At 38.9% G+C, this 25834-nt stretch overlaps 1 protein-coding gene across 1 annotated transcript in view; it reads left to right on the plus strand.

Moving 5' to 3' along the window:
- rapgef1a (Rap guanine nucleotide exchange factor (GEF) 1a) overlaps positions 1 to 25834 on the plus strand; it is a 202547-nt gene that overhangs the window by 124371 nt on the left and 52342 nt on the right. Inside the window, exons 10-12 of the mRNA XM_059638379.1 lie at positions 4910 to 5112; positions 9739 to 9912; positions 21367 to 21621. Of these exons, the coding sequence (XP_059494362.1) occupies positions 4910 to 5112; positions 9739 to 9912; positions 21367 to 21621 (632 nt within the window). The remainder of the gene's footprint in view (positions 1 to 4909; positions 5113 to 9738; positions 9913 to 21366; positions 21622 to 25834) is intronic.

A 25834-nucleotide genomic window follows, 5' to 3' on the forward strand; every position in this document is an offset into this window, starting at 1 on the left:
CACATTGTCTCTCCAGACCTTTAGCCTTGGCCTGTAAATTACTTGACCAGTGACATTTCTGCTGTGCTTTTGTCTACCATGTGGTGTCACATGAGTGGACTGATGACTTTGGACATATTATTTAAAACTTTCCACGATGGGCTTTCCCCTGTTGTGTCTGATGCTGTTACTAACAAGAGGAATGGTGGCATAATCAAAGCGCACTGATGATGTTCCTTGACTAGTAATCTAGAGACTCAGGCTAATGCTCTAAGCCACGAGTTGAAATTGCTCCATGGGAGCTGGTGGTATTCAAATTCAGCTCATACATATATGGAATAGAAAGCTTGTCTCGGTAATGTTGACCAGGAGAACAATCAAATTTTAAAATGCTGTTTGATTGGCTAATGCCCTTTAGCGCAAGACATCAACCATCTTTACCAAGTTTGGCTTGCATGTTACTCTAGAACCATGGCACTGGTTGGCTCATGATTGCTAGCTGAAATGGCTGAGCAATGCCACTCAGTTCAAGGGCAGTTAGGGATGGACAACAGATTGTGGACTTGATAGTGAAGCCCATATCCCCTCAAATTTGGCATGAGTTATTCCGATTAATCAACAATTCCAATACAGCTCATCAACCAACTCCCAGGATATTTGAAAGGTTGTGGTGCTTTCTCATCCAGTTAATGCTGTTTCTGTGTGGTTTGCAGATTATTTTGGATACAAAAATAAATTGTTCTATCACTTACATTTTCCTACAATTACAATGAAAGTCTCTACAATGATTGTCACTGTGGCTGTTGGCAAGATTTCCAAGGCTGAGTTACTTCTAAAGTGTGGTTACTTTGTCTTGTACACAAATATGGTAGCCAGCTTACATGTAAAGAGGTCCCTAACGTGAAGGAAAGAGTCATCTTGATGACATTTGAATGCACATCCGTCAGAGCAGTGGAAACATATGCCTGTTCTTCAGGCTTGTTTTGCAGAGGGTTCAGCTTATAGTTTGAATGTCATATTTTAAATAATGGCGTTTCCAGCAATGCAGTGTATGTTCAGTATTACATGTGTGTCAAACTGGAAAAGGCACTTAAATAATGAAATTCTGACACATTTGAGAACCTTACTTTAGAATAAAATAAAGAACATAACTGGCTGCAAAAGCCTTGTGTAAAATTGCCAAGTTTAGTAATCATCTATTTGTTTCTATCAGAAACTGACAATCTTGCAACTTATCACAAGGATGTTGCTTAGTTATCTTTCTGTCTCCCTCAAAAATTAACAGATGTAATATTCCACAATTAGTTCCAAACAAAATAAAACAAAATGCCGTGTTTATTCGCTTTAAAAGGTGCACAGACAAATTAGTCCCCAGAGCATAATAGCAAGCAAATTTCATTAAGAAAAGGAATTTGTGGTGTGCCTACAAGAAGGGTTTTTTGGAGCAGTTATGCTAGAGCCCACTCGGGAACAGGCGATTCTGGATTTGATGTACTATGAAGCAGCCTTGATTAGGGAGCTGAAAGTGAAGAAAACCTAGGGAGCAGTGACCGCTATGATAGAATTCATCCTGCAGCTTGAGGGGGAGTAACTGGAATCGGATGTAACAATATTACAATTGAATAAAGGTACTTATGAAGACACAAGGGAGGAGCTGGTTGGAGGCGTGTAATAAAGAAAACAGTGGAGCAGCAACGGCCAGAGTTTCTGCGGAAATGTGGGAAACAGCTGAAATCCGTCCTAAAGAAGAAGAAACATATTAAAGGAAGGATGAGGCAACTGGCTGATGAGAGAACCAAGGATAACATAAACGCAGAAGAAAAAGTATGCAGTGTGGTGAAGATTAGTAGGAATCCTTTAAAACCCAGCAGAGGATAACTAAAATGTAATAAGGAGGGAGAAGAAGAAATATGAGAGTAAGCTAGTAATATTAAAGAAGATTGCAAAAGTTGTTTTTAAGTCATTTGAAAAGTAAGAGTGTGTAGACATTGAACCACTGGAAAATGAGGCTGAAGTAGTAATGGAGAACAAAGAAATGGCACAGGAACTAAAAAGATGTTTTACATGAGTTTTTCACAATAGAAGACGCCAGCAGCATATCGAACTTCGTGATTTGGGGGGTGAGGGTGGGAGTAGGGCAGATGTGAGTGTAGTGTCCATCACTAAGGAAGATGACGCTGGGGAAGTTGAAAGGCCTGAAGGTGGATCAACCACCCAGTCAATAGACTACACATTTGGAGTTCTGATGGAGATTGTAGAGGCCTTGGAGGCGATTGTTCAGGAATCACCTGGAATCAGGGAGAGTCCCAGATGACTGGAAAATGGCTAATGTAACGCCCCTGTTTAGGAAGGGAGGAATGCTGAAGACAGGAAATAATAGGCCTCTTAGACCTTTGATTGTTGGTAAGATTTTAGAATCCAACATTAAGGATAACATTGCAGGATATTTGGAAGTGTACAATAAAATAGAACTGAGTCAGCACAGCTTCATCGAGAGGTGGTCATGCCAGACAAATCCATTACAGCCCTTTAAGGTAAGGAGCAATTTAGACAAAGGTGAACCGGTGAATGTGATTTATTTAGATTACCAGAAAATCTGACAATGTGCCACACAGGAGGCTGCTAAATGAGAGCCTGTGGTGTTAGGTGCAGTGTACTGGCATGGATAAGGATTAGCTGACTGGCAGAAGGTGGAGTGTAGGGATAAAGCGGTCCTTTTTAAAAATGGCAGCCAGTGACTAGTGAAGTCCTGCAGGTGCCCATTTGGGACCACAATGATTTACATTAAAAATTAATTGATCTGGACCAAGGAACTAAGGGCATTTTGCAGATAAGACAAAGTTGAGGAAGTGAGAAGACAATAGAAGGACTTGGACAGGCTGGGAGAATGGGCAAAGAAGTAGCAGATGGAATACAATGTGGCAAAGTGTGAGGCTGTGCACTTTGGTAGGAAGATTCGAGGTGTAGACTATTTTGTAAATGGAGAAAAAGCTTCAGAAGCCTGAAGTACAAAGGGACTTGGGAGTCCTAGTTATGGATTCTTTTAAGATTAATGTGCAGCATGTGGAAGGGAGCCACTGCTCAGGAATGGGTTCCTCTGACAGTGTGGTCTCTGCTGGCTGAAGGAGAGGAGGACTTGGGATGCTGGGCTGACCAGATTTGGGGACACACTGAATGGCGGAAGAGTGGGCTGGATGACGCTGGCGCAATTGGCCACAAGCATGTCAGTCATCGTCCAGTTTGCAACCCTGAACCATCCAGGTTCTGAGGAGCAAGTAACTTGGCCCTGACATGTTAAATGTCAAGACAGGTCAGACGTGCAATGGCTTCTGAATGGACTGACCTTTGGCAGTCCAGAATTTGACATCAGCCCCATGCGGACCTCCCTCCTCCGTGATGTGCCACCCCACTGTCTGAGCCATTTCAGGGAGATCTTGCCGATAGATTGTAAAGAGGTGTTTCCTGTATGGGCTGCTGCTGCACACTTTCCACTCCTGCAGTTTTGCACTCTGCTTGGATATGTCTTGGCATGCCATTTTGCCCTCTGGCGATAGAAGATCCCCACTGGAAGGCCGTCTCGAAATAGATCCTCCACTTTTCATCTGGTTCTGGGGTGGAGAGTACTGCACATGGTGAGCCTGTGCAACCATGGCTAGAGTCACTTCAGGTGCTAGACCATGTATTGTCTTTGTAGCCTGGAAGACACTTTTTTGCACTGAGTGCTCCCATGTGCAGTCCCTGTTTAGTTTTTGAGAGGGCTGCTCCTTGAGTTTTAGTAGCACTGTAGTTTCATGCTTCTGATCTGCAGGCACCTGGTATGGGGAGGGGCAGATAAGTCAAGGGGCTGCTTTGTCCCTTGCCAAGGTGACCAACAGGTCCAGTCAGTGGTGTAGGTGCTCATTGTTCTTGCCTGTCTGCCTGTATTTCACAGTTGCATATGCACTCAGGTGCCCCTGAAGAGGGAGCTTGTGCTGCTGACGAGCCCTGCTCTTGAGGGCGTTGGCGGTGGGCACTGCAGGGGCTAGAGTTCATCATCAGCCTGGATTACGTCATTTTGATTTAGAAAGTTTCTGTGCAACTTTTTCATTTGCTTGATTTTGATATGGTTGCCCTGCAGGGGTTACTCATTACTATTTATTTTTGGACTCCCTGAATGAATCAAGGGAGGTTTATTCTGTATTTTAACCCCTTGTTGACCCTATCCCTGAAGTTTTCAATGGAGACAGTGTCGTGGGGGGCTTAATGTTTGGTTTACTTCGAGTTCAAACAAATGGTGGAATCCTTAATGTATATTTTAACACTTTATCCCCATCAAACACTCCCAGGTCAGGGACAATGTCAATTGGAACTTTACTTTGAGTTTATCGACTGGACTTTGAGAAGGGGATTTTACTAGTAGGAGAGACTCTGACACCGCCTCAGAGTGAAGTGTCGAACCTTCAGAATTGAGATGAGATGGAATTCCGTCAGTCAGAGAGCAGTTAATCTGTGGAACACATTGCCGCAGTAGGCAGTGGAGGCCAAATCAATGCATGTGTTTATGAGTTTTTTGATTAGCACAGGAATCAAGGGTCTCAGGGCGAAGGTAGAGGAATGGGGCTGAGAAACATTTATCAGCCGTGATCGATGGTGGAGCAGACTTTCTAGGCCAAATGGCCTAATTGTGCTCCTATGTGTTATTGTCTTGCCTATTACTTTCCTCCTTTCTACCTCCACACTTGCTTTGCTATGTTGTAAACGTAGGGTGTTTCATCAGTGTTGGATACCTTACCTGGAACTTTATCTCAATTATCTCACCATTATCTCAGTTTTTATGCTGTCTAACTTGTGTTGTAAAGTTCCCATTATTGCTGATGATTAAAATAAATTCATCTTGATACAGCTTACTGATTTGTTTTTCTCCCTTTCTTCCCTCCCCAATTTTTTTTAGTTCATGCATATATGCAGTTTGTGGAGGATTATTCTGAGCCGCAGCCTCATGTTTTTTACCAGACACCACAGAATGAGCATATTTATGAGCAGAGAAACAAACGGTTTCAGGAAGTCTATGGATTCAATGACTCTTTCAGCAGCACTGATTCATCTCTTGAGATTCTGCCTCCTCCAGTTCTCCCACCCAAACAAAGGCAACTGGTGAGATTGACTTTATTATTTTGCCAGGAATGCAGGAAATCTAGATGTCTTAGGGTTTAGTTACAAAGCTTGTAAATATCAGGTTTAGGGAGTTCACTAAACATTTTGGGGGTAATTTTATAGTTATTGGTTGGAATGAATAGATGTACCTGACTAATTTTTAAAAATTTATAATAAATTTTGCTTTACATGGTTATTTCTTGCTTGTAATAATTTGGCTTAATGTCTCAAGATAGTTAAGTATTTCTGATACTTCAGTTAATTCGGTGATTTAAAAAAAATTAAATTTGACTAATAGAGCTTAGTTTTCTATGTTAACATGTAATTGGTTATTACCTTTAAATTGCACATCTTGTGGAAAATAATATTAATGCCATGTGCAGTCTTAAATACTATGATCAGCTCACCCTTGGTCATTAAGTCCTAAATTATTTCCACACCAGTCAATACAAATCCATTTTTTGTGTTGTTTTTAAACTTGGGGGTGTATTGGGGTCCGTAGCTGTTGTGCGTATGTGTATCTTTGAATTCAAGCCATCTGCAGGTAAACATAAGTCTTTGGTTTGATACTGTCAAAGCACTAGTTGATGTTTTTAGTGATAAGCACATGCAAGCTTATTACTGCTGCTTCAGTTATATGGAGCCATAGAGTCAAACAGCATGGAAATAGGCCCTTCGATCCAACTCATCCATACCAACCAGGTTTCCCAAACTAAACCAGCCTGATTCTCCTGCGCTTGGCCCATGTTGCTCTAAATCTTTCCTATTCATGAACCTGTCTGTATGTCTTTTAGATGTTATAACTAAGTCGTATTTACAGATTTAAGAGGGGTCGTGTTGCTGAAAACAAACGTAGGACCTGCTATGTGGAAAATGACCATGGTTTGTCTGGTTCACTGACTGTCATGTTATGCTTCTATATTACTATAAGATACCAGAAATGGCCAAGATTCAGAGCTGAGTTGATGGTTAAGATTTATGAGATCACAACTGGAGTACTTGATTAACACAACTCATGGCATGAATTCAGATTTGTGTGAAAGCATTTATTGTTCAGCAATTGAATGGTATCAGTAACTGTCCTTTACTTTTTAATACACCATTGAAAGAATTACATTTAGGTTCTGAATGGTAACATGTAAACATATTCTTGCCAAAAAATATGCCTTAAGGCAACATTTAAACTCAACATAGTTTGAATAGAACATGTGGATTGACGGGATGAGTTTTGTGGACGATTAGTCTGTGGATTTTTGCATTTTCTTTGCACTTTCAAACATAAATATTATAGATTTGGGACAGTTTTTTTTTAAATATAAGAAAGATGCAGCTTTTCTAATTTTAAACCTGAGAAATGGTATTTACTTGTAGCTTAGAGTGGGAAGGACTAATAACAACATTTTGGGAGACTTGACCTTTTCTTATCATTTGCACTGCTTTGATGTCATTTTATCTTTTAATCACACTTTTTTTCATTTAGATGCTGCTCTGTTTATTTGCTTTTATGGAATGCAAGGGTTAACTGCAACTACAGGATTCGTTGCTCATCCCTAATAGTTGAAGATGCTGGTGATTACCTCTTTAAACCATTGGTACTGTTGGGAAAAGAACTCATTGATATTGACCCTGTGGCAATAAAGGCGTTCCTTTATTCCACATTAGAATGACACGTGGCTTAGAGGGAAACTTGTAACTGAAGATATTCTGGTGCATCTGCTGCCCTATCATTCTTATTCAGATACTTCATGGTTTGGAAGGTGCTAATTAAAAAAAACTTGAGTTGCTGCAGTGCATCTTGTAGATGGTACACACTGCTGACATTGTGCATTGGATAGTGGATGTGATGCTGATCAAGCAGACCACTTTGCCTTGCGTGGTCTTGAGCTTTTTGTGTGGTTAGAGTTGCACACATCCGGATAAGTGGAGGGTACTCCATTATATGACATTTTTGGTGGGGTGCTGGGGATGGTTTGCACTCAGAAGATGAGTTATTTGCTGCAGAGTTTCCAATTTCTTACTGCTATTGCTGAATTTGTAATAGTAGTCCACCCTAGTTTCTAGTTTATGAAAACCTTAGGATATTCAGCACTAGAATACTATTGGGAAATAGAGCAAACCTGTGGCCATAATTTTGGAATGTGAATAATTTAAATGGAGGATTTTACAAAGAAACCTTTAAATGATGGTTCTGTATTCAATTAAAGTGCTGTAATTCATGTTTGAGCATGCAGTGCATTTTTTTGCACTGTCGTACTGGCACTTCACATTCTTTACAAAAGAATGGTGTCAATTTCTGACAGGTAATTGAAAAAATTGTGCTTCAGATATGTTGACTTGAAATATTTGACTGCAATGGGCGTGGTGTCATAAGTAGACTACTTTTTTTGAAATTGTACATTTATTGAAATAGTATACAGAGAAGTGACCATACCATCTTGAACTTGACTTCTCTGTGAACACTGAAATTCCTCCAATGGCAGACAGATCTGAGAAGGCTGAAGACTGTGTCAATTTGGAGTGTAGAGGCACCGTTCCAATCAAAAACTTTAATTTGACGTTTTTCCACTGTGAAATGTGCATTTTGAATATTGTCATTGTGAGCTGATTTTTTTTTTTCAAAATACATTTAAACTGTTTATAGAACACCACCTTTTTTTAGGAGTTGGTTTGTTTTCACAGGAATTTCACTTTACTATCACACGAAGTGTTTGACGTAGAAACTGTGCACAATCTGAACTAAATTACTGAACTAAAATCCATAGTTTATGTAATGCATGTGGGACTCTCCATGTAGTATTCCTCAGGTTTAACCACCTTACTGGCACACATAGGCAAGCTTCCAGCTATGTGTTCACCGGGGATCATTGTACTCATCTGAGAATTTGAGTTAGTTGTTGCAACAGAAGACTTTTAGTACCAGTGATGGTTGTTCTCTTCTAGTTCCCAGAAAAGTCAATCATTAGCGGTATTCTGCTGTACTGCAGACTTGCTAGACCCAGGGGTGAGGACATTCGGTTACAGTATCTGGAGAGATAGAAACAGCTAGGACTTTTCCAAACAGAGTAGAGGTGAAATACAGATGCTCAAAATTCTGAAATTTTTTTTAGAGGATAAAAGCTGCTGACACGATGCAAAGGACACTGTTTAATACAGTGAACAAGAGGAGATGAGAAATACTCTTAAACAGTGGATCATAGGATTGAGAATTCAATATCTGAAAGGAAAGTGAAGGGAGATTGAACAGTAACTTTCAAAAAGGCATTAGATATAAAATAAAGTAATTTACAGGACTGGAGAGAAATAACAGACTACTATAACTAATTGGATAAATGCAATAAAGTTAATTCAAGTAGAATAGATTGAATGGTTGCCTCCAGTGCTGAAAGATTCAGACTTTCTAATCTGATAACTGAGTTGGGTTGTCTAAACTCATATATTTACAATAAGATGTTTTCACTTGGAATCGATTTTTCACCCAAGAAAGTGCTTACAATTGCACCCACATTGCTGTTTATACTGCATCAACAATGATTGAATAGATTTCACTGTGTAATAAAATAATATACTACACAGCTGCAGCTGATCATCATTGTAGCTTACCATGCAAGAGTTACACAGTTAAAATTGGCAGCTCTGTTCCTCGGTGCACAGGCACAATAAGTCCATTGAGTATTGAAAGATTTCAGAAAACTGTTAGTGATGCAGATATTATTTTGTGGTTTACAAAAATTGTTTTGAAAGCAAGATGTCTTGTTCTTTTGTTGAGTGTCTAGGCACTGCAAAATGTTCTGAATTGATGCCTTTTTCTTATTCATTTCATATTTTGGTTGGTTTGGAGCCCATTGCAGTCATGCCAAATGTAGTCTTGCCACCAGAGAATTGTATTAAGATGAATAAACAATGAATTCCTAATTTGTTTGGAGGAGTTGCTGAGTGGAATCACTTCTCCAAAGAAAGTGGATGCTTAGCAGAAATCGAGAGTCATTGTTATTATCTTTATCTTTTAAATTTGGAAGAGCTTGTGAGAATGGAGGTGATTGAAGTAAATCAGAACTGTAGGCACATATTTTTGAAAAGAAAACATGTCCTTGAAAATACATGTCTTTGCGTTTCTTCACACAGCTTTGCACTATTATTTCCTTGAGCAGATGAAACATGAACCATTTAAATGTTACATGGGGAAGGAAAAGTTATCTTGTTTGAAGAATCCAGAACTTAAAACTGAGTTTCTTTTTTGATTATGTGAATAACTATGCTCCAAGAATAAAATGTTCAACATGGTCAATTATGCTCTGTAGCTGAGTTCTTTGTAAAAGCTATTCATTCTGTTCTTGAAGAGGGCAAAAAAGAAAGTCAAGGTGATGTTTCATTAAAACTTTTGCTTTGATAAATCCCATGTGAAACCAACTGGCAAGCATTTACAGCATAGTACCTTTTGACATTCTTTAGAACTATAGCAAACATCAAAAAAGTACCCTTTTCTGATTTGTATGGTGGTGTAAATATTTCAGCTTTAACAATTGACTGTAAAACAAAATGTCCTCCATGTTGTAGCTTACGCCCTTTACTATTGACTTCTGTCTCTATTTCTTTGTGTGTGTCTGTCTCTCCACTTGTTTCAAGCAGGCATCCTATGCTGCTGCTTCACCTTCCTATTCCTCTTCCTTCTCTTCCTCCTCTTTCTACCTTCAGCAGTCGAAGGTACTTGTCCTACCTGAAGGCGCCAATGCTGCTACCAGTATCAGCATGTCCATCTCCAATTCCTTCCTGAGTCGTCACAACTCCTTATCCTCATCTTCGGTGAGTGTGCTGACTAAAGTTTAAGTCTTGTGATCTTCAGTGTGAGCATGTCTCCATTTGCCTTAGCTGATCCAAAAGGAAGTCAGACTGGATTGAAATAGTTTGGCTTTGGAGAGCAAAGTATTAAATCCATTGCATATTGGCTGTTTTGGGTGATGTAACTTATGATCAAGAACTTTGATTTGTGCTTCCTGAATTAGAGCTAAACAACAAAAATTTGGGAGGAGTTTGCATCAGACGATTAATCAAGGTAATTTTGTTTTGCATAGCCATACAGATAGCTAATGTTCTTTGTTTAAGTTATGTGCCTTTCACAACTACAGAGTTCTCATTGCACTTCTTACTAAGTGAGCAACCAATACATCATGTCACTGAAGAGATGGAAAAGGGTTTCAGATGTAAAACGATGGACACTGACTCTAACTTTGTTAACCGTACAAGATAAAGCAGGTGTCATATGAAATGAGGCTACCTTTTGAGAATCTTTGTTGCTGAAAAGCATAATTTTGTGTCTCTAGGGATCAAGACCTGGGAGAGTAAGAGATTTTTGTTGGGCCTCATCAGAAATCCTGAATGTTTGTTTTCTCATTTTATCAAGATTACGTAACAATTGTGGATACAATTTGCTTAATTTTTTTCATCTAATGCTGTCTCTGAATAATTGACTTAGTCTAATTAAAATAAAAAGTTTGCCTGCTTTTGTCATTAAATTCATAATTGTTGTTTAGTCATTCAGAGCTCGAGTTTGCTGAAAGAAAACACTTTACCAAATCCTTTTGCCTTTCCCTCAATAGTACAGTTCCAAAGAAATAGTAATGTAAATGGAAAACTATATGTATACAGTGAGTGGAGAGTGCTGATTGGTTGGCAAGTGGGTGTATTCTGTTGGCCAACTTGTCAACCAATCAACACTTTCTTTCCATACAGCATAAATGTGTTTTTTCCTTTTTTGCATTGGTATTTCTTGCAAATTGTCCTGAATGAATTCAAGTTGGCAAGTTTCGACAATCCTTTTTAGCAATACTCAAGCTCATATTTGGATAAATAGATATATGATTGAAACATGGGATTTGCAAGTTGCCATTCTCTACTATTGGTAGAGATACTGAATCATGTGAAACTGGTTAATTACTTATTATTCTATTAAAGTCTCATTTGTCTTAAACGTGCAAAGAAATTCTAATGAACTGCAGCGTGGACTGCTATCAAGGGCACGAATGATGTTAGGAAGTTATTGTATTATGAGGTTTATCACAGCCTTTTTAGAAGCGCTGCATCTATGAGCCAGATGCAATAAATGAACTACTGTAAAGAGAAACTGCTCCTGAGTAACTATTCTATGATTTTCTTTGAAAAGTTTCAAGGAAATACTTCTCTTAAAAAAAAAAAATACTTTTCTAAAAAAAATTGATTTCTTTTGTGGCTTTCTGTTGTTTGCTCCGGCATCCCCTCAGTTCACCTCAAGCATTGGCCTCCAGAATGTTAGCAGTCACTCTTTCATATTCCTTCTGAAAATCTTAATCTCCAATGCCTGGTCAACTCAACCAGTTAATTTCTAAAAAATTCATTTTCAAACAGTCTCTCCAATTAGTGGAAGTGCCTGAATATTTTTACTACTTGAGTTACCCTTCCACTTTGTCAGAAATTGTACATGTTAAAATAAAAAAATCCTCAATCAACTAACTGGGAAAATGGTTTTGAGAAATAAGGAAATGGCAGATGAGTTAAGTAGATATTTTGCATCTTTATAGTGTAACGTATTTTGAGCATCCCATTAGTACTAAAGAATACAAGGGAAGGTTGAAATGCTGCCACTATCATCAATTAGGTAGTATAGACAAATTATTGGGGCTAAAGACTGAAGTCCCTGGCCCTCAGGGCTTGCATCGTAAGGTCCCAACAGAGATAGTTGAAAACTGCAGAAAGAACTGTGGATGCTGCAAGTCAGGAACAAAAACAGAAGTTCCTGGAGAAACTCAGCAGGCCTAGCAGCATCTGTGAAGAGAAATCCTGTTCTGAGAGATAGTTGATGCGTTGGTCGTAATTTTCCAAATGTGAAAGTATTCTGGAGAAGTATTAGGATTAGTAAACTGCAAATGACTCCCTTACTCAAAAAGAAAACCCTAAAAAAGGAAAGTTTAAAAAAAAAACGGCAGCGCGTTTTCAGTTTATTGTTGGAATGGTATTGGAATCAAATATTAAGGAAGTAATAACAACACATTTGGAAAACTATAATCCAGTCAAGCAGTGTTAGCATGGTTTCATGAACGGAAAATCATGTCTGGCTAATTGGAGTTGTTTTGAGGAAGTCTCCTCCAGAGTGGATAGAGGGGAGCCAGTAGATGTGTTTGGACTTCCAGAAGGTGTTTTACAAGGTATGTCACAAAAGGTTAAGTCTTAAGATAAGAGCCCGTGGTTTTGGAGGTTGTGTTGGCATGGATAGAGAATTGGCTAATGGGCAAGAAACTTCGAGCAGGGATAACACATTCGTTTTCAGGGTGGCAGCCTGTGACCAGTGGAGTTCCACAGGGATTGATGTTTAGCTCACAACTGTTGACAATAGGTTGGAGGAAGGAAGTGAATGTACTATAGCCAAATTTGTCGACAACACAAATGGGTGGAAGGGCAGGTTTAAAAAATGGGTATTAACAGCTCAGAGATACTTTATACATTTGAGTGGACAAAAAGTTGGCAAATAGAGTATAACATGGGAAAATGTGAAGTTCCTTTTCAAAGGAGAAGAAAAGAAGTAATAAACAGAAAAACTGCAGAAAGTTACAACATAAAGAGACTTGGGCATACTCATGAAACTCAAAGCTAGCACACAGGTGCAGAAGATAATCAGGAAGGGTAATGGAATATTGGCCTTAATTTCAAGGGAGTTGGTCTGTAAGAGTGGAAAGTCTTACTGCAGCTGTGCAAGTTGATGACACTCCATTTGTTTTGATCCCCTTGTTGAAGGAAATGTATCATTTTGTTGGAGGCTGTTCAGAGAAGGTTCACTAGGATGATCCCTGGTACAGAGAGTTTGTCTTGTGAGCAAAAATTTAAAGGGTTGGCACTTGGAATTTAGAAAAATGAGTGGTGACCTCATTGAAACATACAGAATTCTTAAGGAGCTTGACAGCGTAAATGCTAAGAACCTGTTTCTCTGCACAGGAGATTCTAGGACCAGTGGGCAAAATCTCAGAATAAATGGAGAATAATTTAAGACTGAGATGAGGAGAAATTTCTTCTCTGTGGGATGCATCTTTGGAACTCTTGCCACAGAAAGCTGTGGGTGCAGACCCCTGGCGTATATTCAAGGATGAGATGGATTCTTGATCAGTAGGGGAATCTAGGGTTTATGGAGAAAGTGGACAAGAAAAATGTCAGATCAGCCATGACCCTATTGGATGGCAGAGCAGGCTCAAAGTGCTGAACGAATTACTTCTGTTGCTGTTTCTTATGGTCTTAAGTCGATGCTGCAGTAACCATTTGATGTATTAATCCAGAAGTATTGTGAATCTGAACAACTTGTAGTTGAAACTGTCTGTAAATGCAGATTGAAACTAAATTAACTGACTATGCAAAATTCAGCACTTCTTTTAAATATAGTTGTTATAAGACTGCCATATTGGGTTAAAGTTTCTCTACTAGTCTTACAATCTTCAAAACTTGTATGTGAAAATTTTAGATTCATATTAGGTTGACAGCTGGTAACAACTTCAATCAGCAACTGAAAATGGGGCATGTTTTATTGATTCTTTATGCCACCAGCTATATTGTGTACAGACTGCATTCATTTTGAAATGTCTGTCATTTACAAATTGTGGTATAAGCAACTGAAGTTAAAATTCGAGCAACACACCCAAAGGTTTTAGCAAAGAGGAAATCCTAATGTTAAAATGCCACATACCATTTGTAATTAGAATCAAAGCATCCAGCATCAGAAGGATTCCTGCTAGCACAGTCCATAGTGACGTGGCCCTCTCGAATCAATAACCTGTATGGAGTTGGAAGGATAATTAACAAGTTTTATTTGTGTGATTCGTATTTTGCTCTTGCCCCAGCAAGTGGCTACATTCCACTGCCGTTCTAGGCATGTCAGGCAGGCAGCTCAAAGCTGGTCGCTCTTTTTGGATTTAGGTTATCATGTTGTCATAAACTGTAGTGAGGATGGGTGTGGATAATAAATTAATATGTAGCTTCCTGATTTAATCTAAAATAATTATGAATTGGTAGGGTTATTGAAAAGCTTTTTTTCTTGAAAATATTTACTTCACATAACTGAAGCGTCATTGATTTATGTTTTAATCATTATGCTTTCTGTATTTTTGACTCATATTTTGCTATGTTAGTAGTGATAAGGTTAGGAATTTAAAATTTAATTTTTGGGTACTAATATTTAAAGTAAGGTGTGTGGGGCACCACTGTTAAAGAATGGCCAATTGCAGTTAGTTTATGTATTATTTAGTTGACTCTTTTAAGGTTTCATGTATTTGCCACTGGTGCTTGTCGAGATAATTTGGAATATTACGTCCTGAATTTGTCGCCTTGTTGCTTAACCTCTTGCCTCTGATTTTTTTTTTCCTCTGTCCCCTCCAAAAATGAAGTAGTATTTTCTGCTTTTCAAAGCTGAGAAACATAAGTAATAAACGTTGTCCAGCTCTTAATCAATGTGGTTTATGCACTCAGTATTTGAAGGCGGTGTAGATTAATCATCCAAAGTTGTTTTGCTCATTCAAATTAGAAGACTGCCAGTGAGGAATTGGAGAACTGTCTATCTCCTGTTTACTTCTTGAAGCCAAGCAAACTATGGAGCCATTAAACTGTAAAAGCTAGTACCTTCACATAGGAGCAGAAGGTTTGAGCTGTTTTGACTTACTGCTAGCTAAAGCTGGTTCTGATACAGAATTTGTTTTTATTAAGTCTAGTATTAATGTGATTAACCCATAATAATAAGTTGAATGGACTGTAAAATGCATTGCACTTTGGGATAAGTAGTGTATGAGAAACTGCAAATTAATTTGTCTGGCCATTAGCCTCAAAACTTGCTTGCCAAGAGCAGATAGTAGGTACAGCCTGTTTAAGTCTTTACCTGTTGGTTAGTTATTTTTAGTTACTAGCTTAAGAGCCAAAATTTTCTACCCATTTTTGTTCATTTTATTTTAAGTGAGCCCATTTAGTTCAAAGTTGCTTATTTATTCATACTTTGCAATTTCTAGGTCATGCAGATCAAATTGCCTCTATCTACTTGTGAACTTTGGAAGTTAGGAGCATGCTTTTACTATCTTGAGAATAATTATCAGCAGCATTTGTACAGTTTGTCAGTTATTTTGCTTATATATCTTTTAAAATGGGCAGATATTGCCAACAATATTTAGAAACATTGGAAAACTTAATTTCTTAAATCGGAACATTGAACAGAATGTGTAATTTAAGAAGCTGGAGCTGTTAAATATCGTAATTACAAGTGGTCACAAGCAGATCTTTTGACAAGTTGGTTCAGGAGAGTTTTGGAGATTGGAATCTGCTGGCACCACTCACCTGGGAGAGGTGAGTGTGACTGATCGGTTGCATTATTTTCTAATACTCAAAAATGGCAAGCATAATGGGTCGAAAAGTTCAATCCAATTTGAAACAATTCAGATGATCCTATATTAGAAAATGTAAAGTACAACAAAAAGAAACTTGAATGCAATAAACTGTATTTTTATGTAGCCATTTTACATTCTAGCAGAGCATTTGGCAGCTTCTGTAGAATGATGTACTTGTGTTGGAATTTTGTACTGTTCTCTGAAGACACTTGCAGACCAAATTTAGGGCAGGCAGAGAAATGTATACAGTACACAAGCTAAAAGCTGAACACACAAATTCAGCTAATAAAATGTGAGGCTGGATGAACACAGCAGGCCAAGCAGCATCTCAGGAGCACAAAAGCTGACGTTTCGGGCCTAGACCCTTCTTCAGAGAGGGGGATGGGGAGAGGGAACTGGAATAAATAGGGAGAGGGGGGGGAGGCGGACCGAAGATGGAGAGTAAAGAAGATAGGTGGAGAGAGTATAGGTGGGGAGGTAGGGAGGGGATAGGTCAGTCCAGGGAAGACGGACAGGTCAAGGAGGTGGGATGAGGTTAGTAGGTAGATGGAGGTGCAGCTTGGGGTGGGAGCAAGGGATGGGTGAGATGAAGAACCGGTTAGGGAGGCAGAGACAGGTTGGACTGGTTTTGGGATGCAGTGGGTGGGGGGTGGGGGTGGGGGGGGGTGGGGAAGAGCTGGGCTGGTTGTGTGGTGCAGTGGGGAGAGGTGACGAACTGGGCTGGTTTAGGGATGCAGTTGGGGAAGGGGAGATTTTGAAACTGAGATTTTGAAACACAAATTCAGCTATTCTTCAATTTTAAAGTTTCAAAAAGTGAAGAAGTTCAAATGTGTACTGTTTGGAATTAGTAATTCCAACTGAAAATCCTTTGCTTCCAAATCGTGTATTTTCCTGTTGAGCAACATTTGGAATAGAAATGCAGAGGAAGCAGCATTTTAATCCTTCCTGATTTGACTAAAATTTGATCTTTCTTTTACCTGATATGTTCAGAAGTTTCAAATTATTTAAAAGTACCATAACTAGCAGCCAATAAGAAGTACAAAGTTTGACACATCCCCAGATCAAATAAACTTGTGGACAGTTGTCCTCAAAATAAACTATGTCATCATTGCTGCAAGAAATAGTTCATGATTTTCAGTTAGCTTTGTCTAAACCTAGATTGTGGGAGAGCTGGAAGTTTCGGATATTTGGAGAATCAGTGATCAAATTACTGTTGTGACCTGACATTCTCATCAAAGCATCATTTTTACAGCCACTGGATTCAGCATCTACAACAGGCATTAATTTGTCACCCCTTAACATCCTATAATATTTACCTTTTGCTCAGTATGCTTATTCCAGAACATATTCAAACAGTTTATGATAATGAGTTTGCAGTATTGTTGTATCCAAACCTGCATCTGGACATGCTTTGAATGTTGTATTCACCATTCTTAGAGCTAGCTATATGAATCTTTAATTCACTATGGCTTCATTTTCACTGACATGAATGCAAATCTAAAGTTTGTTTCAATAATGTATAATGGTTTTTAAAATTTGTGATTGATTGAAATAATCCTCTCCTAATCCAGCCTCTTCCTAAGATAATACTTTCATAATCACTTGCACATCTTTGAGTGCCAGGCAGGGGGGATAGGATGGGGGTGGAAATAAGAGGAAATATCAACTTCTGTTTGCTGAGTATAACATCTTTAGTAGTGTGAAACATCTTTTATATGCTTCATAAAGCCAATGACATCAAACAAAATTTGGCACTGAGACCCCTGAAAATGTTGATTTGAAAGAGTATCTTGAGAGAAGGGAAGAGGATTGAGAAGGATAGAGGGGTTTGGGGCTTAGGCAGTTGCAGGCTTGGCTACTAATACTGAAATGATGAAAATTGGAAATATGCATGACATCAGAATTTTGGGATTTGACCATCTTGGACTGCAGAGCTAGAGATGGTTGCAGAGCTGTGGAAGAGTGCAACGGGCTCTATGCTACAGTACGAACGTTTTCAGATCGAGGAATTACTGGACTTTTAAGTCCATGTAGATTAACTAGCACAGGGTTAATGTGTGAACAGCACTTGTGCAAGTTAGAATACTGGCCACAGAGTTTTAGATTAGCTCAATTTATGCATGGTTGGAAATGAGGCTGACTAATGTCACTTTCTCACCGTTAAGTCTTTCAATTTCGAATGGGAGCTCTGAACTAGCTAGAGATTGAAAACAAGTAAATTAATCAAAGATAAATATATGAACTTTTTAATCCTGCAGTTTGATTTCTGGTTTATCGAGTCTGAGTGCTTCATTATAACTTTGTTGTGTAAGACATTAAACTTCTTGTATTGTAGGTTGTGCATAAATAAGAAATCTTCAGATTTGTTATGCGCAGGCATGATCTATGGCATTCATTTGATTATATTTAATTTCTCTGGTTTGAAAATGCTGATCTGCATAAATTAATTTTTTTAGTCTGCAAAGTTAATTTTGCAGGCTGTATTGCTGTTTATAGCGTCAATTCATTTCTAAATTGTGGAATGGTAGATGAGTGCACAATTAAATCAGTGCCACCGTTATCAAAACTACTTGTTGCACAAATCAATATACACACATACATTCTTAAGTTTTAGACAAAATAATTGGGTCTGCAGATGCATACTGTTGTAAAATTATTCATGTAATGTGGAAACAATGACGAAGCACATTCTCTGCCAAGTAAGCAATATTAAAAACAGCAGATTAGGACCAAGCAGTTACACGCTTTGCAGATTTCAGCAGTTGTCTCCTTGCTGCCTACGAATCAGTTATGCTATTTTAAATATTTAAATGTAGAGAAATTGAGAACTAGTTTCTTGACCTCTGCTGGCTTCTGATCATAGAATTCATAGATTCATCAAATTCCTAGAGTGTGGAAGCAGGCCATTTGGCCCGTAGAGTCCATACCAACCCTCTGAGGAGCATCCCATGCGGACCCACCTCCTACCCATCCATGTAACCCTGCATTTCCCATGGCTAATCCACCAAGCCTGCGCATCCCTGGACGCTATGGGCAATTTTATCAGTTAACCTGCTCATCTTTGGATTGTAGGGGGGAAACTGGAGTGCTTGTAGGAAACCCTTGCAAACATGGGAAGAACATGCAAACTCCACACACCATTGCCCAAGGATGGAATCCAACCCAGGTCCTTGACACTGAGGCAAAAGTGCTCATCACTGAGCCATCATGCCACCTCAGCATTGTTTTTCAAGTTTTCCTTTCCAAATTCCTGCAGGGCTTCACCCCTTCCTATCTCTCCAGTTTATTTTTGCATCCTTCAAAGATGTGTTTGTTGCATTCTGGACTGTTGCATGCATCCCCACTTTAGTTGCTCCACTATTGGTGGTCATACCTTTAATTGCCTAGGCTCCAACTTCAAAAAAATTCCCTCCCTATATCTTTGTACTGTACTCATTACTATACTCCTTAAAACATACCTCTTTGCCCAAGCTTTTAATCATCTGCTACAACACAGGGATAGCAAGCTGAACCAAATCAGCCTCACTATCACTGGAATTGTAACAAATTAAAACATTGTGTCCCTCAAATTTGCTTAGGTGTTCTTAACCAGACTTTAGAAATAACAGACCTTGTACACCAAGTTTGTTATAAATAAAACTGAACAGTTTATTATTAATGTAAATTTGGGAGTATACAGATGAGCAATAAGGAAATCTAAATGATATATATGATCTAAGCCCATTCAGATTTCAATGTAAACCCTCCCTCTGTGACAGACACAGTTGAGATACATTAAAAAAGAAAACAAAATAATAATTTGCCAGTTTGATAACCATTTCAGTGACGAATACCATGCCTTCATGAAACCCCTTTGAACAATGGATCATAGTATAGACACATAAGGATGTATAACTTGCTTGAATCCCAAAGTTACCAGTCAATGCAAACAGTTCCTGCAGACCACTGGAGACTTGTACTCCTTACGGCCTGTGATGCTTTTCTCAAAACTTTGAACAAGGTTTTTTTTAGATTAGATTCCCTACAGTGTGGAAACGGGCCCTTCGGCCCAACAAGCCCACACTGCCCCTTGAAGCATCCCACCCAGACCCATCCCCCTATAACCCACGTACCCCTGAACACTGCGGGCAATTTAGCATGGCCGATCCACCTAACCTGCACATCTTTGGACTGTGGGAGGAAATCGGAGCACCCGGAGGAAACACTCACAGACATGGGGAGAATGTGCAAACTCCACACGGACAGTCGCCCGAGGCAGGAATCTAACCCGGGTCCCTGGCGCTGTGAGGCTGCAGTGCTAACCACTGAGCCACCGTTGACACCTGGACAATAACTAGAGACAGCTGCATAAAAAAATGCACAACTTCCAAGTCCAGTAGTTTTTAAAGCAAATCTGTCCAAAAGCCCAGTCAGCACTAATTCAATGTTTATTTTCTCTCGCCTTTTTTGAAGTTCTCTGGTTGGCTGGCCAGCTCCCTTGATTGACCAATTGGCCAACCAACCAGCTTTCAGTTCTTGAATACCATTCTATCTCCGTGCCATATTGTCTACAGTGTTCTTTTAGCAATTATTAAGTTCCAATATCTTTGGCATTTGCTATTGGGAACTGGCCTGGGGCCTGCAATCTTCTGTTCACTCTTGATTTTTAAAAAAGTTGCTGCTCAAAGTTCAGTTCTCTCTGCAGGTCGCAGATCCAAGCTACATGAGAAAAATAAAAGATAATAGTGACGGTCTTGACATCTAATCTAATACCTTCCTTACTTTGCTAGGTGCTATGCCTTTTTTAAATAATGCTCATAAGCAGATTGAACTGTTTCATTACATTTATTATACACCTATAAAAAAGTAATTTGTTGCTTCCATATTTGTAGTAATGAAAACAGATAAGTGAGGTGTACGTGGATTTGTGAATGCAAGAGGTGGCTGTAATCTTGGTTTGTGATTGCATTCAGTGAGGATTGTTCCAGAATTAATCTGGTGCATTCAAAACACAAGTAATCGGTAATTATTTGCAATAACAATTTTGTTGAATTAACAACCATATTTTTCTGCTTTTTAGAAGCTAAAAGTTATGTGGGAAGCAGTTATTATCTGTAGAACTAAATGTCAAGGTATAATATATAAACAGTGTGATTTGACCTAACTAGCTGGTTGATTGCTCTGTACTTGCAAATCCTGTGGTCTGTGCAGCAATGCCATCTGCTTCCTTCCATTGGTTCTTCACTGGACCCAATATAATCTGAAGACCGACTAGATATATTGACACCAACTACGTTAATGGTCGCTGCCTTCGGCAAAAGGGGAAGAATTTAAAGAAGTGTACGTAGGTTTATGACTGTTGGAACTTACATTGCATAAAGTCAACGATAAAAATGACATAGTTGCAATAGTGTGTGATCTTGTTAAATCTGAATGCCTGTATCTTTTCTTGTAGGTGCTTGATTTGAGTTTGAAAGGCATCTCTCAATTGTTTCCATGAAAGAAAACGTGGATTAATCAACGTTTTAGAATTTTGTCAGAATGCTGCAGCAGTCTTATTTGAACAATAATTCTTGTCTTGAACTGACTATAGATAATTTAGAATATATTATGGTTTCCACGCTGAAACTGAACCAGTTGTCTTGCACCACAGTATTTTACCTTGGTTCAAACTATGGTTTGAGTGGATAAGTGTCTAAATTTTCTGCAGCTGGATGGGGGAAATGGCACTTGTTGTTTTACAGTATTTCATGCTCATACTGGAGAAAGAAAAGCCATCAGAAAGACTGAATAAATGCTCGAGGAGAGAATTTTCTTGAAAATAAATTGCTTTTAAGTTAATTACTTAACTGATTTTTATATTTGACATGTGAACGTCTCCTTTTTCTCTTCTCAGTTCAAGTCGGTTTTTAGGTCCTATTCGCAGGACTTTGTTCCTCACCATCACACCTCTGCATCTCCTTCTCTCTGCACTATCACCTCCCACTTTCCAGCTGTACACCAATCGAGGAGCTCTGATCTAACTTTACCGGGCTCGACTGGCATATTGAAAGCTACGGAACTGCTGGAATGCTCTCATGACAGTGCAAAGCCTGTTCCTGTCTGCCTCCCTCCTGAAACTGTTTTTCCCACTTCTCTCCAAACTTCCTCGGTGAGAACTACTTAAATGCTTCACTGCTTTACAAGTCCTGCATTCTTATTAAAATATCCCTTAAACTGTGATTGGGTTAGGAAGTTTGGTTGATATCTTGATATTTGTTACTCCGCTTGTACCATTCAAGCTTGCTTCCTTTACACTGTCCATTCAAGTGAAAATCTGCAGTCGTTTTTATTAAAATGTGGAATGTTTGCAAGATCTCCTTTTTGTATTCAAAAGCAAATGGTTTACTATTAAGAACTTCAGCACCATTTATGATTTGGATTCTTTTAAGATTGTTTCACGTTCCTTCCTGTGAAATTGGTTGAAGAATTGCAAAGGGTAAAGCGTAAGTTAAATGGGCACATTCTGTATATTTGTTACCATATTAAATACAACTCCAATCATAGGGTATCACTATTTTTAGTGTAGAAACTACACTTGACTTGGGAACTTTTAAAGTTGTTCAGTTATGCTAGAGGACCATACTCATTAGGCACTACAGAAAGTACCAAATATTGAATGATTTGCCTAACAACATTTGACAGAGGAATTGAGAACAACTAATGAAAAAATAAATATGAACAAGGAATTAGAAACACCAGTTAGAATGCAGGCTGATGTAGCTTTAATAGAAATGTGGTTTCAGCTGTTTAAGGTTGAGAATTTTGTAGCCAAGGCAATTAAACACTCAAGTTTGCAGGATATGGTCACAGTCGATATTAGGGATCTGTGTTGAAACTTCTAGTTTCCATCTGTAAAGATTATTCAAACGGAGCAGTAATCTTGAATTTTGCTAATATCGCCCACATTTGGATCAAGGCATACAATGAGGGAGAAACTTAACTAATTTTCTGTTTTTAAGAGTTTGAAATGTGCTTTGCTTTATCAGTTTTGACAGTGCCCCACACAAATTGTCAAATGTTTACTGCATAGAACTAGGTCCATAAATGTCCTTGTTGGCTCTTTGTGAGCACAGCCTAACCAGTACCACGTTTCTGCCCTTTCCCTGTAACCCTGCAATCTGTTCGCTTCAATAATTTCCAAGTTCATTTTGAAAGCTTCTGTTCTATTCCCCAACCTCCACATACACAGCAAATACATTCCAGACCCTAACTTCTAGTTTGCTAAAATGCTTTTCCTCATGTTGTCATTTGTTCTTTAGCAAATTGCCATTAGTCTGATCCTCATGTCTTCTGTTAATGGGCGCACTTTATCTCTATGTATTCTGATTAGAGATTTCATGATTTTTGAATACTTCCGTCAAATCTGTTTAGCTTTCTTTAAGGAAATGGGAAACAATTTCACCTGTCCATCCTTGTAACTGAAGCTCCTTATCCCATTCTTGTGATGCTTTACTATAGTGTCCCTAAAGTATATCCACTATATTCGTTAAACTAGAGTTTTTTGTTTTGTTTATTTCATTAACCCAATTTTCCAATTAACCTGTTCAGAGATGTTATTACACACTTTTGAAGCAGATGGGATTTGAAGCTGGGCCTGCGGGGGCTCCTGGTCCGGGGCTAGGGACACTGCCACTGTGCCACAAGAGGGCCCTGTTTTTTTAATCAACTTGTTCAAATGTACAATGACACACCCCCTGAAGCAAGTGGGATTTGAACCCAGGCCTTCCAGTTCAGAGAGAGGGTCACTACCATTTCACCTCAAGAACCCCATTTTCACAAACCAGAGTTTCATAAAGGTTCATCATAATGTATTTGATCTCTAAAGGTGCACATGAGCCCCTCAGTTCTATTGAATAATTGTAACAAATCAGTGTTACATCCTGAGGACTAACTTAAATGCAGGGGATAATTTGGAAAGGAAAGATGAGGTAATGCAGTTCAATGTGGAGAAATGTAAATATATTGATATAATCAAAGAAAGTAAATATTTGTACACCTGCACAGCTGTTGCTTGGGCCACTGTTGTAGTTTGGCGTGTAGATCTGGCATCACATGAATTGTAATGTCCATTCGATGGTATTTTGAAAGATCTACTTCTATGATGCAAGGAATTGCAATTATAAAGATTCAAATTTGTGGTTTTTCTCAGTTACACAGTGAAAGTTGTGGGAGGTTACTGAGGATATTTTTGAGGATACACAGTCAACAATTGCTTCATCCTTAGCAGGTCTGTAATACATATACGAGCTTGAGAATCTGGGTAGAACAATAAGGGATGCAGTTAGAATTCTTTTCACTTGGCCATTGCAGTAAAGCATTTAATAACTATCACAACAAAAGTAAATTGGGTAGAAAAACATTAGAACAATGTAAGGAAATGGGATTTAAATGAATAGCTTGAGTTAAAAAGGTATCAGCAGCATGGATCTGATGAATAGAAAGCCTTCTCCTGTTCTGTAATCTCTGTCATTGTATAACTGACCGGGCAGGCATTTATCCCATTAGTGCAGGCTGATTGTGAATGGAGACCTCTGGGGTAAAGGGTAATGTACCAATCAATACTTCTGTCCCCAAGACGCTGTTTATTTTAATTTCTATTGTCTTTTTTTTGAGAAATTTAGAAGTAATGCTGATTTGAACTTGGCCTGTAAATGGTAATAGATACCCTACCTGTTAATGCTAATTTATTGGGAAATCTTCAATATAATGAATGACAATGAAGCCTTTGGTTCAAGCTTCTTATCCCCAAGAAAAATGCAAAATGTTCAATAGTTATTAAACACTTTTTTTGGAGTGTCATCCATTAACGATTGAATTGTTTGTGTTTAAATTCATGAATTTTAATTAAACAATGTAAATAAACTGGGAATTTAGGTGTAAAAAAAGTTGATTCACACTAGTTAAATCAGGCAATTTTGAATTGAGTAAACTGGGTGTTCGTGTCAAACGTTCAATAAATCTGACCTCATTGCTGCTTGTCTCTGGGATATAATTTGGTGTTGGTAAAAAGGCCACATGGAAGGAATAGTTTCTTAATAGTGACATAGCTGCTGTTCAACTGACTTCACATAATTAAAACCTGTAATGTAGAATGTGCTTGTACTAAAAATGCACAAGGAGAAGAGTTGATGTTTTCATGGATTCATTTCTTGCACTGAAATTTTCTAAACATCAGAAGTTGCTAGGTAAAGCTACTCGTGGTTTCCCTAATTTTGAGTGATACAGCTGTGTAGTACAAGCCCAAGTAGTTCAGATATTGTACTAGTAAGCACTGCAGTGCTTACATAAATATAATTGAATATTTGAAGCATCTGGGGCATCATGTAGAACAGTATAGCATAGTACAGGCCCTTCGGCCCACGATGATGTGCCAAACTTTTATCCTAAACCTGAGGTCTATCTAACCTCCACCGCTGCCTTATACTATCATCCATATGCCTATCTAATAGCCACTTAAAAGCCCCTTATGAGGCAGACTCCACCATCCTCTCCAGCAATGCATTCCATGCCCCTACCACTGAGTACAGAACCTACCCTCTGACATCTCCCCAAAATCTACCTCCTTTCACTTTAAAACTATGTCCTCTCGTAAAGGCTACCCCCACCCTAGGAGAAAAGTCTCTGACTGTCCAGTCTATCTATACCTCTGATCATTTTGTACACCTGTATCAAGTCACCCCTCATCCTTCGTTCTAAAGAGAAAAGCCCTTGCGCTCTCAGCCTTCCTGCCATTTCAAGTAACATCCTGGTAAATCTCCCCTGCACTTTTTCTAACGCTTCCACATCTTTCCTGTAATGAGGTGACCGGAACTGGATGCAGCACCCCAGATGTGGCCGAACCAGGCTTTTGTACAGCTGGAGCATAACTTCATGGTTCTTAAACTCGATCCCTCTATTAATGAAAGCTAACACGCCATACACCACCTTAACTCTCTGCACCTGGGTGGCAGCTTTCAGGGAACTGGGAACATGAACCCCAAGATCCCTCTGCTCCTCCACACTGCCAAGAATCTTTCTGTTAACCCTATATTCTGCTTTCAAGCCTGTGATGCATTTTGGAAGAACCTCTCACTTTCAGGGTTAACTCCATCTGCCATCTTCTCAGCCAGGCTCTGCATTCTGCCAGTGTCCCTTTGTAACCTGGAACAGCCCTAGGCACTGTCGATAACGTGACCCACCTTCATATCATCCGTGAACTTGCTAATCCCCCCTTCACTCCTTCATCCAAATCATTTACAAAAATCACAAATAGAAGAGGACACAACAGATCCTTGTGGTACATCAGTCATACTGAGCACCATGTTGAATATTTTCCATCCGTT

This window comes from Stegostoma tigrinum, chromosome 29 (assembly GCF_030684315.1).
Source record: "Stegostoma tigrinum isolate sSteTig4 chromosome 29, sSteTig4.hap1, whole genome shotgun sequence".
Lineage (NCBI taxonomy): Eukaryota > Metazoa > Chordata > Chondrichthyes > Orectolobiformes > Stegostomatidae > Stegostoma > Stegostoma tigrinum.